The sequence below is a fragment of the Cherax quadricarinatus genome, chromosome 33 (genome assembly GCF_038502225.1).
Source record: "Cherax quadricarinatus isolate ZL_2023a chromosome 33, ASM3850222v1, whole genome shotgun sequence".
In the NCBI taxonomy this organism is placed as follows: domain Eukaryota; kingdom Metazoa; phylum Arthropoda; class Malacostraca; order Decapoda; family Parastacidae; genus Cherax; species Cherax quadricarinatus.
The window spans coordinates 23,366,439-23,382,214 of record NC_091324.1 but is presented as its reverse complement, the minus strand read 5'-3'; the positions used below and the strand labels follow the sequence as shown (position 1 = coordinate 23,382,214).

General features: G+C 36.3%; 1 protein-coding gene across 3 annotated transcripts in view; it reads left to right on the top strand.

The window, feature by feature from the left end:
• The first annotated feature begins 1,412 nt into the window (after nt 1-1,412).
• The window catches only part of Nup75 (nuclear pore complex protein Nup75), a 63,427-nt gene continuing 49,063 nt past the window's right edge, over nt 1,413-15,776 (top strand). The window contains exons 1-6 of one of the 3 annotated variants that reach the window (XM_053783934.2): nt 1,413-1,552; nt 5,595-5,697; nt 7,109-7,298; nt 7,793-7,941; nt 10,425-10,546; nt 15,592-15,717. In XM_053783934.2, the coding sequence (XP_053639909.2) occupies nt 1,517-1,552; nt 5,595-5,697; nt 7,109-7,298; nt 7,793-7,941; nt 10,425-10,546; nt 15,592-15,717 (726 nt within the window). In that variant the 5' untranslated portion in view covers nt 1,413-1,516. Of the gene's footprint in view, nt 1,553-1,639; nt 1,663-5,594; nt 5,698-7,108; nt 7,299-7,792; nt 7,942-10,424; nt 10,547-15,591; nt 15,718-15,776 lie in introns of those variants that run through there. The other 2 variants (XM_053783936.2, XM_053783935.2) reach the window with 2 other exon arrangements.

The following is a 15,776-nucleotide window of genomic DNA, read 5'->3' as shown; positions in this document are numbered from 1 at the left end:
ACAAAGACAGGCACAGAATCTTCTCTCTCTAGAAAGGAGTAGAATTAGTGATTATATAATTGATGTGTATAAATAGAAGACAACAATATATAAAGAGCATATAAATAACGTGCTACAAATATCTAAGAGGATTCAGCGGCAATGTTCGCTGTTCATACAGTCTGAAGAACTGTTATCCTAGGTAATCTATACATGTGCTCCCCTCAAGGAAGGTTCCTTGATGTTGGTGAGGGGCTCTTGATTTAGGGAATTGGATCTGTGCTCCAGTTCCCCGAATTAAGCCTGAATGCCTTCCACATCCCCCCCAGGCGCTGTATAATCCTCCGGTTTAGCGCTTCCCCCTTGATTATAATAATAATATACATGTGCTGCTACATATGATAATTTATTTAACTGTATTTATGTGTACCTGTACCTGAATAAACTTAGTTACCTAACCTTCACAAATTCTGCAAGATAATCTGGACAACGCTTGGCCCCTCGAGGGAGGTTACTTGACGCTGGTGAATAAGTAAGTTTATTCAGGTATACACAAATACAGTTACATAGAATTATCATACATAGCAGCATATGTGTAGAGAGCCTAGGATAACCCAAAAAAGTCAGACAGAGAGACTTATTTCCATTGGGGTCTTGATCTAGGGAACTGGAGCACAGATCCAGTTCCCTAGATCAAGAGCCCCTCACCTGAATTGAGTCTGAATACCTCCCCCCCCCACATGCGCTGTATAATGGACAACGCTTGTGAGCAATTTTATAGACGAAATAAATAAGGATCCTAATGGAAAAAGGTCACTTTGACTTTTTTTTTGTTATCCTAAGTAATTTACATGTATATTTAACTATATATGACGATTATAGTTATGTGTACCCGTACCTAAATAAACTTAATCTGTCTTTAACGTTCCAGCATATCTAATTATTGTAATTCATTTTGGCCCACATACTTTCTTGGACGCAGACCTAGGATGAATTTTACCATTTTGTTTTGGGTGATTAGTAGTCCATCTTTTTTTGTTAGAGCAGAGTACCATGAAGAACAAAAATAATCTACATGACATTGTATAAGAGCTAGACATAGGGTCCTGCGAGCTTCAATAGGTAAACACTGTTTGATAATGTTATAAATAAAAATACCACACATGTTCAAGCAAAGAAGTTGTTATAAATTCATATTGGTGTTGCATATATTTAGCGAATTATATTTGTTGCAAATAAAATTGATAAAATAAGTCACTGACTTTTTTTTGGTTATTCTAGGTTCTCTACACATATGCTGCTATGTATGATAATTCTATGTAACTATTTGTGTATACCTGAATAAACTTACTTACTAATATTAGTGGTACACTCTGTAATCATTATTTAACTACATGTAAACCACACAACAACCAAATTCTGTAAATTCAACATTGTAATCTTTATAGAGAATAAACTTTGAATTGAATTGAATGAATTAACTCTTGGCTGAGCGAGTGACGGCAATACAACCGACCACGCACATACACACACAACCATGAGTGCATTTTCGAAAAATACCAGTAGAACATGGGTAAGTTGTACCTTATATGGACCTCCTTTTCAAAATCGAGGTTGTTATACGTGTGCACGAGGTCCTCTCGGCGGTGTCAATTTATGTTACAGACGTCTTGTTCAATGGAAGTAGGTTTTTTCACGACAGGATCAAGATTGAAGGTGCTGCAATATTCCTGTGCAATATCTGGCCCAGATATCCTTGTAAGGGATAAGGATACGTTGATGCTGGTGAAAGGCTCTTGATCCAAGGATTTGGAACTGCCATCCTCTCTTCCTCGGGTTCCTCAAGCAAGATTCCTTGATGCTTGTAAAGGGCTATTGAACCAAGGAATTGGACATGTCCTCCCCTTCCTTGGATTGAACCTAATTGCCTCCAGTTCTCCAAGTGCTGTGTGACCCCCTGTGGGTTTTGCACTTTTTCTAAAATATATTAATTTCCTTCCTCGGATCTAACCTAATTATGTTCCTCCCACTTCCCTGACATTTGTACTACTGGGGACACTCAAACAACTGGAACTACTCTCAAGAGAGGGAAGAGATAGGCAATACTATATACATGGAAAATACCAGAGGAGCTAGTCCAAAACCTGAACACTGCCACAGTAACATACTGATGAGATACAGGAGAAAGCATAAAAGAGGTCCCATGAAAAGCAGGAGAATCATGGGTGCAATAAGAGGGCACAGTGCTTATACCTATGGTCGAAGACTTCAAAAATGCTGCCAGAATAACTGTAAAAATATTCCAGAGGAAACTGGGTTGCTTTGGCATCTCTGCAGTGTGTCAGCTCAACCAGGCTGTGAGGGACATGTGGGCCAGTGGGTCAGACAACAGGAAGGCCTGGCCCTAGGCCACAAGAGTAGGAAAATTCTTGAAGCAGATCACAGGGAAGTCATTGGTAAATGTATGACTATATGTAGGTTTACCACATCCCCACAATTATAATAATGGGATAGATTTGTTTTATAATGTATGACTAGGGTGTCATGTTAAATCTTCTGAATGATCAGTTTATTAAATATCTTTTAGATATAATACTTGTTAGTGGATATAAATACATTTGATTCCATATAGAGAAGATTGACTAATCCCATGAAAATAAATCTTGTAAGGAGACTTGGGTTATGCTAGGTTAAATCTTCATATTTATCACCACTGTGTGTTTAATGTATGTAAATGTTACATAAATTTAAAATGTTGTCTGCATATATAGCCTAAAATATTACAGTACCTGTAATGAATCATTTCTATAAGCATTGTACTTAAAATGAAAGGACCTGGATGCAGTCTCTCATTGGAAATTAACCCCTGTATCTGGCAAAGCCGCCTACTTTTCAAATTGTCAATGTTAACGAGTTTTCCAGACAAAATTTCCAGCAACAAAATTTAAGTTTAGATTAGGTTAATGCTTGCTGATAGTTTTACTAAATTTATGAGCAGGGCTCTTCACCAGTAGGAAAGTTTGGAAACTTCTCTTGACTGATCGATGACTTGGTAAGTAAGTTTATTCAGGTACAGGTACAGTTACATAAATTATCATACATAGCAGCAAGTCTGAAATTCAAAGCAATATTTCCCATAAGAAATAATGGAAATACAATTAATCCATTCCAGAAACCCAAAAATATTCACAAAAATAATACATTTTATAGAGATTAATTACAGTTTTACATACATACATACATACAACAAATGCTGTAGTCTTTAATTATGTATAGTAATATAAAATAACATTTTTACTTACCTTTATTGAAGATTGGTGATGGCATCTGGAGTCATTGGACCCCAGTCTCACAAAATAATTGTCTACAGTCCTCTGTCTCACAAAATAACTGTCTACAATCCTCTTTGTCTCACAAAATAACTATCCACAGTCGTCTGTTTGTCTCACAAAATAACTATCCACAGTCGTCTGTTTCTGTCTCACAAAATAACTGTCCACAATCGTCTGTTTGTCTCGCAAAGTAACTCCACAGTCGTCTGTTTCTGTCTCACAAAATAACTCCATAGTCGTCTGTTTCTGTCTCACAAAATAACTGTCCACAGTTGTCTGTTTCTGTCTCACAAAATAACTGTCCACAGTCCTCTGTACATCCTGGCAAGCTCAACAAGTCTTGCACCACTCTCATACTTCTGTATTATTTCCTTCTTCACATCTATAGTGTTTCTCACTTTCTTTATCACAGGGGTACCCTTAGCAAGTTTCTTTGGGCCCATGGCAGCTTATTTCACAGTCCCACAAGTACTAAACACAACGAAATAATTGTAAAATGTGTGAATGAGATTGCAGGTTAGTGTTCACTCGAGCATAAACAAAGCTAGACTGCTCACGGCGCCTGCGCGGGGACGCGGACAGAGCGGGCCAGCGGACAGGTCCCATACCCGGCGGTCCGAAATTTGAAACGCGTTCGATTTTTGGTACACAGTTTGTCCGAAAAAATGGTCTTATTTTCGAAACGTTCGATATTTGGTATGTTCGATTTTCAAGGTTCCACTGTATATGTGTAGAAATCACTGACATTTGTCAAACTGCTTGGTACCAATGTCTTGGGTTATCCTGGGTTATTAATCCCCTGGAGTTGATCTGAATAGTCATTGCCTTCTGTACTGTTGTATTATTATAATCATGTGAAAGGTGGGTAGGTTGGAGGGGGGTAAAGGAGGTTTTGTGTGCTAGGGGTTTGGACTCCCATCAAGCATGTGTGAGCATGTTAGATAGGAGCAAGTGGAAAATAGTTTTTGTGACTTGACGTGCTGTTGGAGCGTGAGCAAAGTAACATTTATGAAGGGACTCGGGGGAAACTGGTTAGCCGGACTTGAATCCAGGAGGTGGGAAGTACAGTGCCTGTGCTGTGAAGAAGGGGTGTTGATATGTTGCAGTTTTTTAACTGCTGTGTAGGCATGCCTCTGGTAAGACATTGATGAAGTGAATAATGATGAAAGTGTTTCTTCTTGGGTCACCCTGGGAAATGGCCGGTGTCTTAATAAAAAAAAAGAACGAAATCAAGTGAAAGTGTTAAAACCTTTAGGGTTCCTACAGTGCCTGTGGAATGGGATTCAGTCAGATTTAATTTCCACCACCACAATGCTGTGAACACTAACTCCAAGGCTGAGGGACTGATTACCTCATCTTTTGTATATAGTTCTACTGTCTTTTAATTATGTCCTAGAGTCTGTATTGATAAAGTCACTGGATGGGAAAACGTCTACAATAAAGATATCCAGATGTTGCACATGTGTCTTAACTTTCATATTGTCGGTATTTTATACCTTTCTTGCACAGGTACTGTATATATTGTCAAAATGTAAACAAAATACTATGTATGCACTGTAAGCAGCTCTCGGCTATTTTACATTACCTATTATGTGCCTACAGTGTCCCAAAATACCCAGAACTTGCTACATTGAAGGTGATTGCTCCCCAAGTTCTGTCTCCTATGCTGTAAAACTGTAGAATGAAGGAGAATATGCTTGAAGCACAGGAAATAAAAGTGGGAATAAATACCGAGAATAAGGATAAGATGCCGAAATGTTTTATTGAGAAAACCCTACAATGTACAGCATATTGAAATTGGACAAATCTAGATTCAGAAGGGATATAAGAAAGCAATGCTGTGGCATTAGAAGTTGTGAGTGAGTGGGACTGCTAGGTAGCATCACTGAAGCACATACTTTAGATATTTTTAAAAATGGGTAATGATGTACAATAAATACAATCATACACAAGTGAAAATGGCTGGGTATGAGTTGCAGCTACCTAGCAGGGACCAGTCACTGTGTCTGACTTATTTTTGGATTATTCTAGGATAATTGTACTTATGTGTAGCTCTGCCTAAATGAACTTATTTAGGCCTACAACAGTGCTCTTCCACTCATATTCTTGTGTATAATTCTTAAAGGTAATACTGTACTGAACATTTGTTTAACAAAAATTAGGGCTTTTGGGTTTTATCTTTGGGCTTTGCAAAAATTACAAGTACAGTACTGTACTTGTAATTTTAGGAGTTACAGAAATCTCTTTTATTATTTTACAAATATTTAATTCATATTTTAACAGAGTATTCAAGATCCAGTGATTACCAATAGAATGCATGGTATAATTGGAGGTGTTAGTTCCCTTCTGGTTTTTCCACATAAAGATCACTACAAGGATGACAGAGGTAAGAAGAAAATGCCAAGGATGAGTTTATTTTGTACTCCTATTTAAGTTAGATTGAGTTGGTTGTTTTTTTTTGGCATGCATTCTATTATAAAAATTTACTAAACTTTTGGTTTATTTTCAGTTTCCTGAAAACATAATTTATTAACTGTAACAAAAACAATTGAAAATCATGTTTGATTTTTGACATTCCCAACCTAGCCTCTGTCTCTGTACTACTAAACATTCCCAACCTAGCCTGTCTCTGTACTACTAAAGGAATTTGATTTTAAGTGTTTATGAAATTTTTTTTGGACCACTAATTGGTTTTCCTGCTTCCCTGCAATATAGTACAATATTATAAGAATGTTGTGTATAGAAAAGTTGCCTTTTTTTATAGCTTCAAGGTGAGCAGGAAGTCCAGTTATTATTATTGTCCACTCCATAGGGTAGTGCTACTGTTGTTGGTTCTTTCATAAAGACAGTGTCATTAATAAATGCATGCCCTGGATCTTCTGGAAGTTATTTTTGTGTTTACTGCATGTTTGTGCAGCATAGACAATTTTTATTTATTTTGCCATATCCTTACACCCCAAGATGAAACATTGAGCAGAAAAATGCCTTGATAGATCTCTCCATTATGCTAAATTACAATCTGTACAGTTACACATTATTTTTGTCCAAGTAACCTTTACTCATCTTCACTACCTAACTCGGAGCATGCAAAGGTAGGTATTGTATGTTTTTAAAGGTTTGACAATTTTAGTTATGTCATGTTCTGTAATTGGTTGTTCCTTCATTTATTCTTGAACCTACTACAGTCAGCGTGTTTCTTTGGGTATATTTATTGTTATATTCTGTTGGGAACAAAAAGGCTGTAGCTTGTTGAAGTACTCCTTAGCCCTAAGACTTTGTTCACATGGTCATTTATTTAGATAATGGCTAAACCAGACATTACTTAACCTGACTGACACACATCATCCACAGCCCCACACTAGTGGCTGCTAGAACATGCAATGTGTGTAGGTAAAGTACTGTACTGCGCTTAAATGTTGAGTTTTGATTTTCTGACTGGAGCATTCGGGCCTTAATATCAGACATCCTGTAGGAGCACAGGGTTATAGGTCTGTGCATCCTGTACCAAAGTCAGTTTATTAATAACCTTCTCAATTATGGTGGCTTTTTTTTTTTTTTTGGAGAATTAAGTGAGATTTGTCATGTGCATTGTCACTTTTTCAGCAAGATTATTTATTCATTTTGCAGTATGTACTAATTATCAGATATTGGAAGTGTTATTGATATGAATTGTCAAAAACATTCTAAATGTATGTATTGGAAAGTTTCTGGCATTGATAGTTCATCATTTTGAAGCTGAAATGCTTGCAATTTAAAAATGTTTTACTTTTTTGCTGATACATAATCCATATTTATAGAATATCCATCTGCAGTGGAAGGTAAAATCAAATTGTACCAAGTGGAGTCATTCTCATGGCTGTGGAGCCGGCAAGCACGAAAGTTGATCAACGAGGCCATGGGCACATTTATCTCGCTTCAAGATGCAGTTAAAGAAGTTGAACCTGATGATTATAAATCTGTGCTTGTAAAAAAATGCAGAGAATACAGGTGGGAAAGAATTTTTGTTTTTTGATGTTGTTGATGAAAATGCATTATAATGGTCCACTGAAGTGTAAATTATGGTTTTATTGTCAATCTTCAAGTAAGCAATTCTGTCAACATGCATATTATGGTAATAATATTCTTGTTGACAGGACTCAAGCATTCAGCAGGCCTGTGTAAGTGTGTTAGATTTGAGCAGGTGGAAACAAGGGGTTTCAAGGATTTGATATACTGTTGGAGTGTAAGCATAGTAGCATGAAAGGATTCATTCAAACTGGTTAGCTGGTTTAAACTGGCTTGCATGAATTGTGATGTCTGCATATTTGGCAGGACAACTGTAGAATGAATGAAGGTGAATGTTTTTGTTTTTGGGTTTCCCTACCTTGGTGGGAAATGGTCAGTGTTGTAAAAAAATATAAATTATGTAGGATAATATCAATTTGCTACCAATCTTAAATTAGTTATTTAAATAATAATGCTATATATCTTTTTATATGCAGATCAATGATTCAGGCATGCGTTGAAGATATAACTATGTGTCGAGAGTGTGAAGGTGACCAAGAAGAATTAACAGCTAGTGGGCAGTTGCTTTACAAGATGGAGCTCATTCTTAGTCTTATTGAAATACTCTTCATTGACAAAAAACCAGGTAAGAGACATAATATATTTATTATATCACATTATATTGATATTCTCCATGGGAAAGTGGAACAGAATTCTTCTGTAAGCCATGCGTATCGTAAGAGGCAACATTACTAATTTTAAAAAGATAAACTTTAGTTTTTCTTTTTAGGCCACCCTGCCTCAGTGGGATATGGCTGGTTTGTTGAAAAAAAAAAATTATATCTTTTGCTCATGCAAAACTCTGTATAAGATGGAGAATGAAGTTTTTCTAAATTTTTACAATAAATTTAAATTTGTTTTTTAATTAAAAAATTGAGCAGTTTAACCAAAAATTTAACAAAGTTTGATGAAAATGGTTTGTAATTGAATTATGTAAAGAGAAAGAAAGGGAATTTATTTAAATTTCAAATTGTGGGAAAAGAAAAAATAAAGCTGTCATGGCAAGACTGTAGATTGAGACACTTATGCAACATATGGGAATCTTTATTGAGGAAATGTTTCACCACACAGTGGCTTCAGTCAATAAAGATTCCCATATGGTGCATAAGTGTCTCAATCTTCAACTTGTCGGTTTTCAAAACCATTCATCACACATGGCAAGACTGATGAAGTGAGTGATGATGAAAGTTTTTTTTTGTTTTCCTCCAGTTTGTAAGCATCATGGGGGTTCCTGTAATTAATAATAACATTGTCATCTTGGAGATATTAAGTTATTTCATACTTAAACCTCCCTGAGTTACTTAATTATATTCTTCTATGTTCTATAGTTTCCAGATTAGTCTCTCACGCTACAACACTTGCAACTTTGTCTTGATGACAAGCATTTACTAAAATATCAAGAATGCTTTTGATAGAGTTTCATATGAGAGCCTTTACTGGCAAACAGTGATAACCTTTAGAAATCTAAACAAATACTCCTTCAAGTCATCCTTCACCACATGTGTGACTTCAAGTCACACATGTGGTGAAGAATGACCAGTCCTTGAGTATGCATACCAGTTTGGAACCTTCACCAAAAAAGTTCCAGACTACTACTATAGCTGAAACAATTGTGCTATGAGGAAAAACTGCTTGAGCTAAATTTCATGTTCCAGAAGAAACCAGAACAAAAGATAGTATGATTTTGTCATGCAAAATCCTCTGGGGAATAGACAAAATTGAGAAAGACACACTTCATCAGAGACATGACTGAGTCATAGGAAACTTCAGGAACCACTTCAATGTAACAACAGCATTGAAGTGGTTTGAGCTAAACAGAGGTACAGTAGAAGTGACTATAATTTTATAAAAGAGTAAAGCTGTAAATACGGTCTTAACGTTTTAATTTCATCAGTAATGAAATAAAAGACTAATTCAACTGAAGATTATCCTCTACTAACTCAAATAGGTAATTACAGTGTTTGGTAAACTGATAGTTAAATGGGAAAATGAGGAATAGTGTACCAGATGACAAAGACAACCATTCCATCACAGACCAATCTTGGTAGGAAGTGTGATAAGCAAAATAGAGAAACCCGCTAAAAAAATATTTATTGAAAATTAGGAAAACTATATAGCTATTAAATACTCTATAACTATTTGATTTCAGGTTAGTAACATTCCTACTTTACTGTGGTGTTATAATAGTCACAGGATAAATATAATATCAAAGTGAATAGATACACTATTTTACTATTTTATTTTTCAACAAACCAGCCATATCCCACCGAGGCAGGGTGACCTAATAAGAAAAACAAAGTTGTACTATCTATTTGTACTCTTAAAAATATTTTTTTTATAAAAGTTCATCATAAAAGGTGCTTTTGAGAATTACAAGTAGAATATAGTAAGGGTGATTTATTAGACTGGATAAATGACTTTCTTGTGTGTTAAAAAAGGAAAATATTGATACAGTATAAGGAAATGTAATCAGGGTTTAAAGATGATACGTTTTGATAATGTTCGAATTTATGTGCATTTTTTTTCCCCCCAACAAGTTGTCTGTCTCCCACCGAGGCAGGGTATATACGTGCCAGAGGGATAAAAAATTATATAAATGTCTGCAGATAACACACAAATTTGAGCCAAATAGAAAATCAAAATAATAGTAAAATCATACAGCAAGATTTAGTAGAATCATACAGCAAGATTTGGTAAAATCATACAGCAAGATTTAGTAAATTCATACCGCAGGATTTAGATAACTTAAACATGGAATAAAATGGGTAATGGATTTCATTATAAAGATGTCACTCTATGTCTATGGGTGAAAGTAAAACCAGACCCCATAAAAAGTTACTTTCTAATTCAATCTTAAGAATGCCTGGATAAAAAAAGGCAGATATGGTGCAATTATAAAATAGAAAAAGAAAAATCACAAGACAACCACATTAATGCAGTTGTGTAAGACTCATAGCTATTTCAAGTTACTTTTTTAAATGTCATTTTTACAATATGGACAAGGCACTGTATTAATTAAGGAAATTGATACTTGGTATGTCATATAGGCTGAACTCAACTTTTTCCCAGGTGGAATGATATTAGGACAGTTGCTTATGTGGATTCGCTCTCACTTTACTCAGTGTATAGAGAAGAAAAATGAAGTTATGGAATCTGATCATCCACACCAGCATTCAGCATACTGGGAGGCTGTAAGTAATGTTCATGATTATTTTTTCATTTGTATTAGAGGACGAAAAAGTGTTTACATATGCTCCTTCCACATCAGTCTTCTTCATACTTGTAAATTTATGACTTTTTTTTAAAGTGGAATCATCATTACCCCTCCCACTTGCCAATTTCAATTGCAATAATGTTCAGTCAGTTGATGGAAGGCAATGAAACTACTGTCTGCAATTTGGAGGGGCATCTGAGTTGTCCTGTCTGTGTCCCACTGGCAAGACGGTGATAGAATGAGTGATGGTGAACGTTTTTCTTTCTTTTCAGGTCACCCTATCTTAGTGGGAGATGGTTAGTGTGTTAAAAAAAAAACTAGGTACAATTTTTTGATGAGTCTTATCAGTAAATGTTACCCCTGCATTATGCTGTATACCATATGGGTTTCATTGATCTCAGCTTTTGTGCCAGTATTTCTTTGTTTGCAAAGGAGCAAAACTAATAAAACTACAGTGCGAAAAGGGAAATGGAAACTCACATCAGTGATGACTAGAACTGCCAGTGCTTACAGCCAAGGCAAAGGAAGCTATCTTTTCCATGTTTTTCTATATTGATTATTAAATGTATTGATTTTTTGTGATATTTCTTTTTTGTGTACATGTTGGTTTCATAGTTTAGGTTTGTTTTTTATAACTTTTCCTACATAATTTTTTTTATAGCATTCTATGTACAGTACATTTTATGAACATTCAGTGGCAGCATAGTGACTCTTATTTGTCTGATAAAATTGTTCAAGAAATGTAGATTATTTTTTGGTATTTTTCTTGTGTAATTAGAATAGCCAAGTATCCTTGAAATCTTTCAATTTCCTTGGAAAAATAAAATGTCCCTGAGCTTTTCAAAAAAAAAATAGGATGTCATTTCAATGTCTTTGATATCTAAAAAAATTTTTAACAACTCATAATGAGTACTGATTTTATTATTAAAATCCTTCACTAGACAGGAAAGATGTTTGGCAGAGCAACCTTCATCCTTTAGAATATTTGAGTGCATATATATTTCTTTCCAGATAAATAATATTTAATTAATTAACCAATAACATCAGGGTATTTGATAATATTGAGTTTAGAGCAGTGCCTGCACTTTGAAGGTGTAGGGGTGCAGCAGTCAGAGGGTGTCAACTCACCTATGGAAAGACAGTGATGGAATGAATGATGGTGGATGTGTTTTCTTTGGGTCCCCCTGCCTTGGCAAGAGATGGCCATTGAGTAAACAAAAAAATGATCATGTTTCCTTCATTAAGAACCATTGTTTTAAAGATATGGGACCAAAACATTCATTGTCCTGTAACATCTCTTAATTTGTGGGTTGGTTGCAAAGTACCAAGTCTGCTCATCTCAGCCTTCCTCTCCTACCTTCAAATATGTTTTGTATACTACACATCATCTTTTTTTTTTTGATCACTCATTGTGTTATTTCACTGCAAAGAAAGGTGCTTCTGCTTTATGAAAATTAAAATTTTTTTGAAACACATGGGTTTTGAAGTTTCTTTTGTTACAGTTTTGATACAATTATAATAGCTACGGTTGGTTACACTTACAATTTTTTTTTTTCTTTATGAAGTCGGCCGTCTCCCACCGAGGCAGGGTGACCCAGAAAGAAAGAAAATCCCCAAAAAGAAAATAATTTCATCATCATTCAGCACTTTCACCTCACTCACACATAATCACTGTTTTTGCAGAGGTGCTCAGAATACAACAGTTTAGAAGCATATACGTATAAAGATACACAACATATCCCTCCAAACTGCCAATATCCCAAACCCCTCCTTTAACCTTTTCAGGGTCCACAGGCTCTCTCCGAGACTTGTTCTCAGGAACCCCCCCCCCCCCCCTCCCCCGAATCTTTTCTTTCTTATGAAAAGATAGAGAATCTTTTCCCGATCATAATGACACCAAAAGTACGAAATTTGATGGAAAACTTACGGAATTATGCTCTCGTGAAGTTAGCAGTCTTGACAATGTTTACGCATCAGCGATTTTGCCCACTTTGAGCCCTATTTTCGGCCAATTCCAGTGTACTAGTCGACAAAAATCATTACTATTTTGCTAGAACTCCATTTTTTCTATCGAATGAGTAAGAAACCACCCATTTACCGATTTCAACTATCCAATACAGTGGTCAAAATTTAGCAATTTTCCCAATCTCACACAAATTTCAAAAGATGCCAATTTCCGAATAGGGTCCAGAATAAACAAGAAAGACATTCCTGGCACTAAAATAACATTTCCTCTGTTCATTAGTCATATCCCCATGCCCTCTTACATTCTTTTGCTTTTCACTTTGAATTTTTATTCTCACAAAAAAATAGAAGATTTACTGTTATGCAGACTACTGCATTAGTGTAGAAATAGTATAAATAATATCAGCTCACTTGTGAAAGAATATTAGACTCACCAGTTGACGTGTATTGGACGCTTAGCATGATTTGCTTACTTTTGAACTTTGGTAAAAATCGAACATTTCTGCTACTTTGAGCTCAATTTCAAGGTACTTTTCATTGTAAAACCAGTCAAAATCATCTCAATTTCTGTAATATGCCTTCCATTCTATAAAAAGAGACCAGGAAAACTAGAATACAACAATAAATACCATACAAAAATACAGTGCAAAGTCGCTGTTTTAATCCAAAAACACGGTCAAATTTTTTTTTTCTCATTACGCACTGTGCTGCACACACTGACTACATGGACCCATTCTTTCATATGTAGGCCTACCAGCTTTCTCTCACTAGATTTGAGGGCGCTAGAATTTAGGCGTACTATACACAAATAACCCGCACATAGAAGAGAGGAGCTTACGACGACGTTTCGGTCCGACTTGGACCATTTACAAAGTCACAGTGTGACTTTGAAAATGGTCCAAGTCGGAGCAAAACGTCATCGTAAGCTCCTCTCTTCTATGTGCGGGTTATTTGTGTATCGTTCCAGTCAAGGTATTGTGCCTTTTTTTTGTTATTTAAGTGTACTGGAACGTCATGGACACTGGTGCGTAAGCAGTACTAGTAAGGCCGAAACTCTGAAAGGGCTAAAGTGCAGGCATTGTACTTCCCATTTCCAGAACTCAAGTCTGGCTATTTAAAATAACCTGTTTCCCTGAATCCCTTCACTAAATATTACCCTGCTCACACTCGAACAGCTCGTCAGGTCCCAAATACCATTCGTCTCCATTCACTCCTATCTAACACGCTCACACACTCTTGCTGGAGGTCAGCCCCTCACCCACAAAACCTCTTTTAAACCCTCCCTCCAACCTTGTTGAGGACGACCCCTACCCCGCCTTTCTTCCCCTGCAGATTTATACACTCTCCATGTCATTCTACTGTGATCCATTCTCTCTAAATGACCAAACCACCTCAACAACCCCTCTTCAGCCCTCTGACTAATACTTTTATTAACTCCACACCTTCTCCTAATTTCCACACACTGAATTTTCTGCATAATATTTACTCCACACATTGCCCTTAGACAGGACATCTCCACTGCCTCCAACCGCCTCCTCGCTTCAGCATTTACAACCCAAGCTTCACACTCATATAAGATTGTTGGTACTTCTATACTTTCATACATTCCCTTCTTTGCCTCCATAGATAACATTTTTTTGTCTCCACATATACCTCAATGCACCACTCGCCTTTTTTCCTTCATCCTTCATAAATCCATCCGCTGACACGTCAACTCCCAAATATCTGAAAACATTCACTTCTTCCATACTCCTCCTCCCCAATTTGATATCCAATTTTTCTTTATCTAAATCATTTGATACCCTCATCACCTTATTCTTTTCTATGTTCACTTTCAACTTTCTACCTTTACACACACTCCCAAATTTGTCCACTAACCTTTGCAATTTTTCTTTAGAATCTCCCATAAGCACAGTATCATCAGCAAAAAGTAACTGTGTCACTTCCCATTTTGTATTTGATTCCCCATAATTTAATCCCACACCTCTCCCCAATACCCTATCATTTACTTCTTTTACAACCCCATCTATAAATCTGCTAAACAATCATGGTGACATTACACATCCCTGTCTAAGACCTACTTTTACCGGGAAGTAGCCTCCCTCTCTTCTACACACCCTAACCTGAGCCTCACTATACTCATAAAAACTCTTTACAGCATTTAGTAACTTACCACCTATTCCATATACTTCCAACATCTGCCACATTGCTCCCCTATCCACTCTATCATATTCCTTTTCTAAATCCATAAATGCAATAAAAACTTCCCTAACTTTATCTAAATACTGTTCACATATATGCTTCAATGTAAACACTTGATCTACACATCCCCCACCCACTCTAAAACCTCTTTGCTCATTCGCAATTTTACATTCTGTCTTACCTCTAATTTTTTCAATAATAACCCTAATGTACACTTTTCCTGGTATACTCAGTAAACTTATTCCTCTATAACTTTTACAATCTCTTTTGTCCCCCTTCCCTTTATGTAAAGGAACTATACACGCTCTCTGTCAATCCCCAGGTACCTTCCCCTCTTTCATACATTTATTAAACAAAAATACCAACCCCTCCAACACTATATCCCCCCCTGCTTTTAACATTTCTGTCATAATCCCATCAGTTCCAGTTGCTTTACCCCCTTTCATTCTACGTAATGCCTCACGCACCTTCCCCACGCTCACAGCCTGCTCTTCTTCACTCCTAAAAGATGGTATACCTCCCTGGCCAGTGCATGAAATTACTGCCTCCCTTTCTTTGTCGACATTTAAAAGTTCCTCAAGATATTCTCGCCATCTACCCAATACCTCCATCTCGCCATCTACTACTCCCCTACTCTGTTGCCATTTTCCTCTTGTCCCATCTACCTCTTACTCTAACTGTAGCTACAACTAGATAATGATCCAATATATCAGTTTCCCCTCTATAAACAATTGTATGTTCAAATTCTAGTTGATTCCTCTTACTTTTCATGATTATCTGGTGAAACTCTTTCTGGCTTCAAATATATTTTGCAGTAAAGTCATCATAATCTATAATCTATATTTGCTATTTTAGGTGTATGGATCAGTGCTCCAGGGAAGAATGGAAGATGCTCGTCATATGCTGTCGAATCATCCCTTTGCTGACACTGACCCTTTCCTCTCAATAGATGAATTGCTGCGAAAGATGCCATTCTATCAGGTAAGTATATGATCATAGTTTTCATCTGTAGCTCTGTTAAATCACCCATTTCCTTTTGA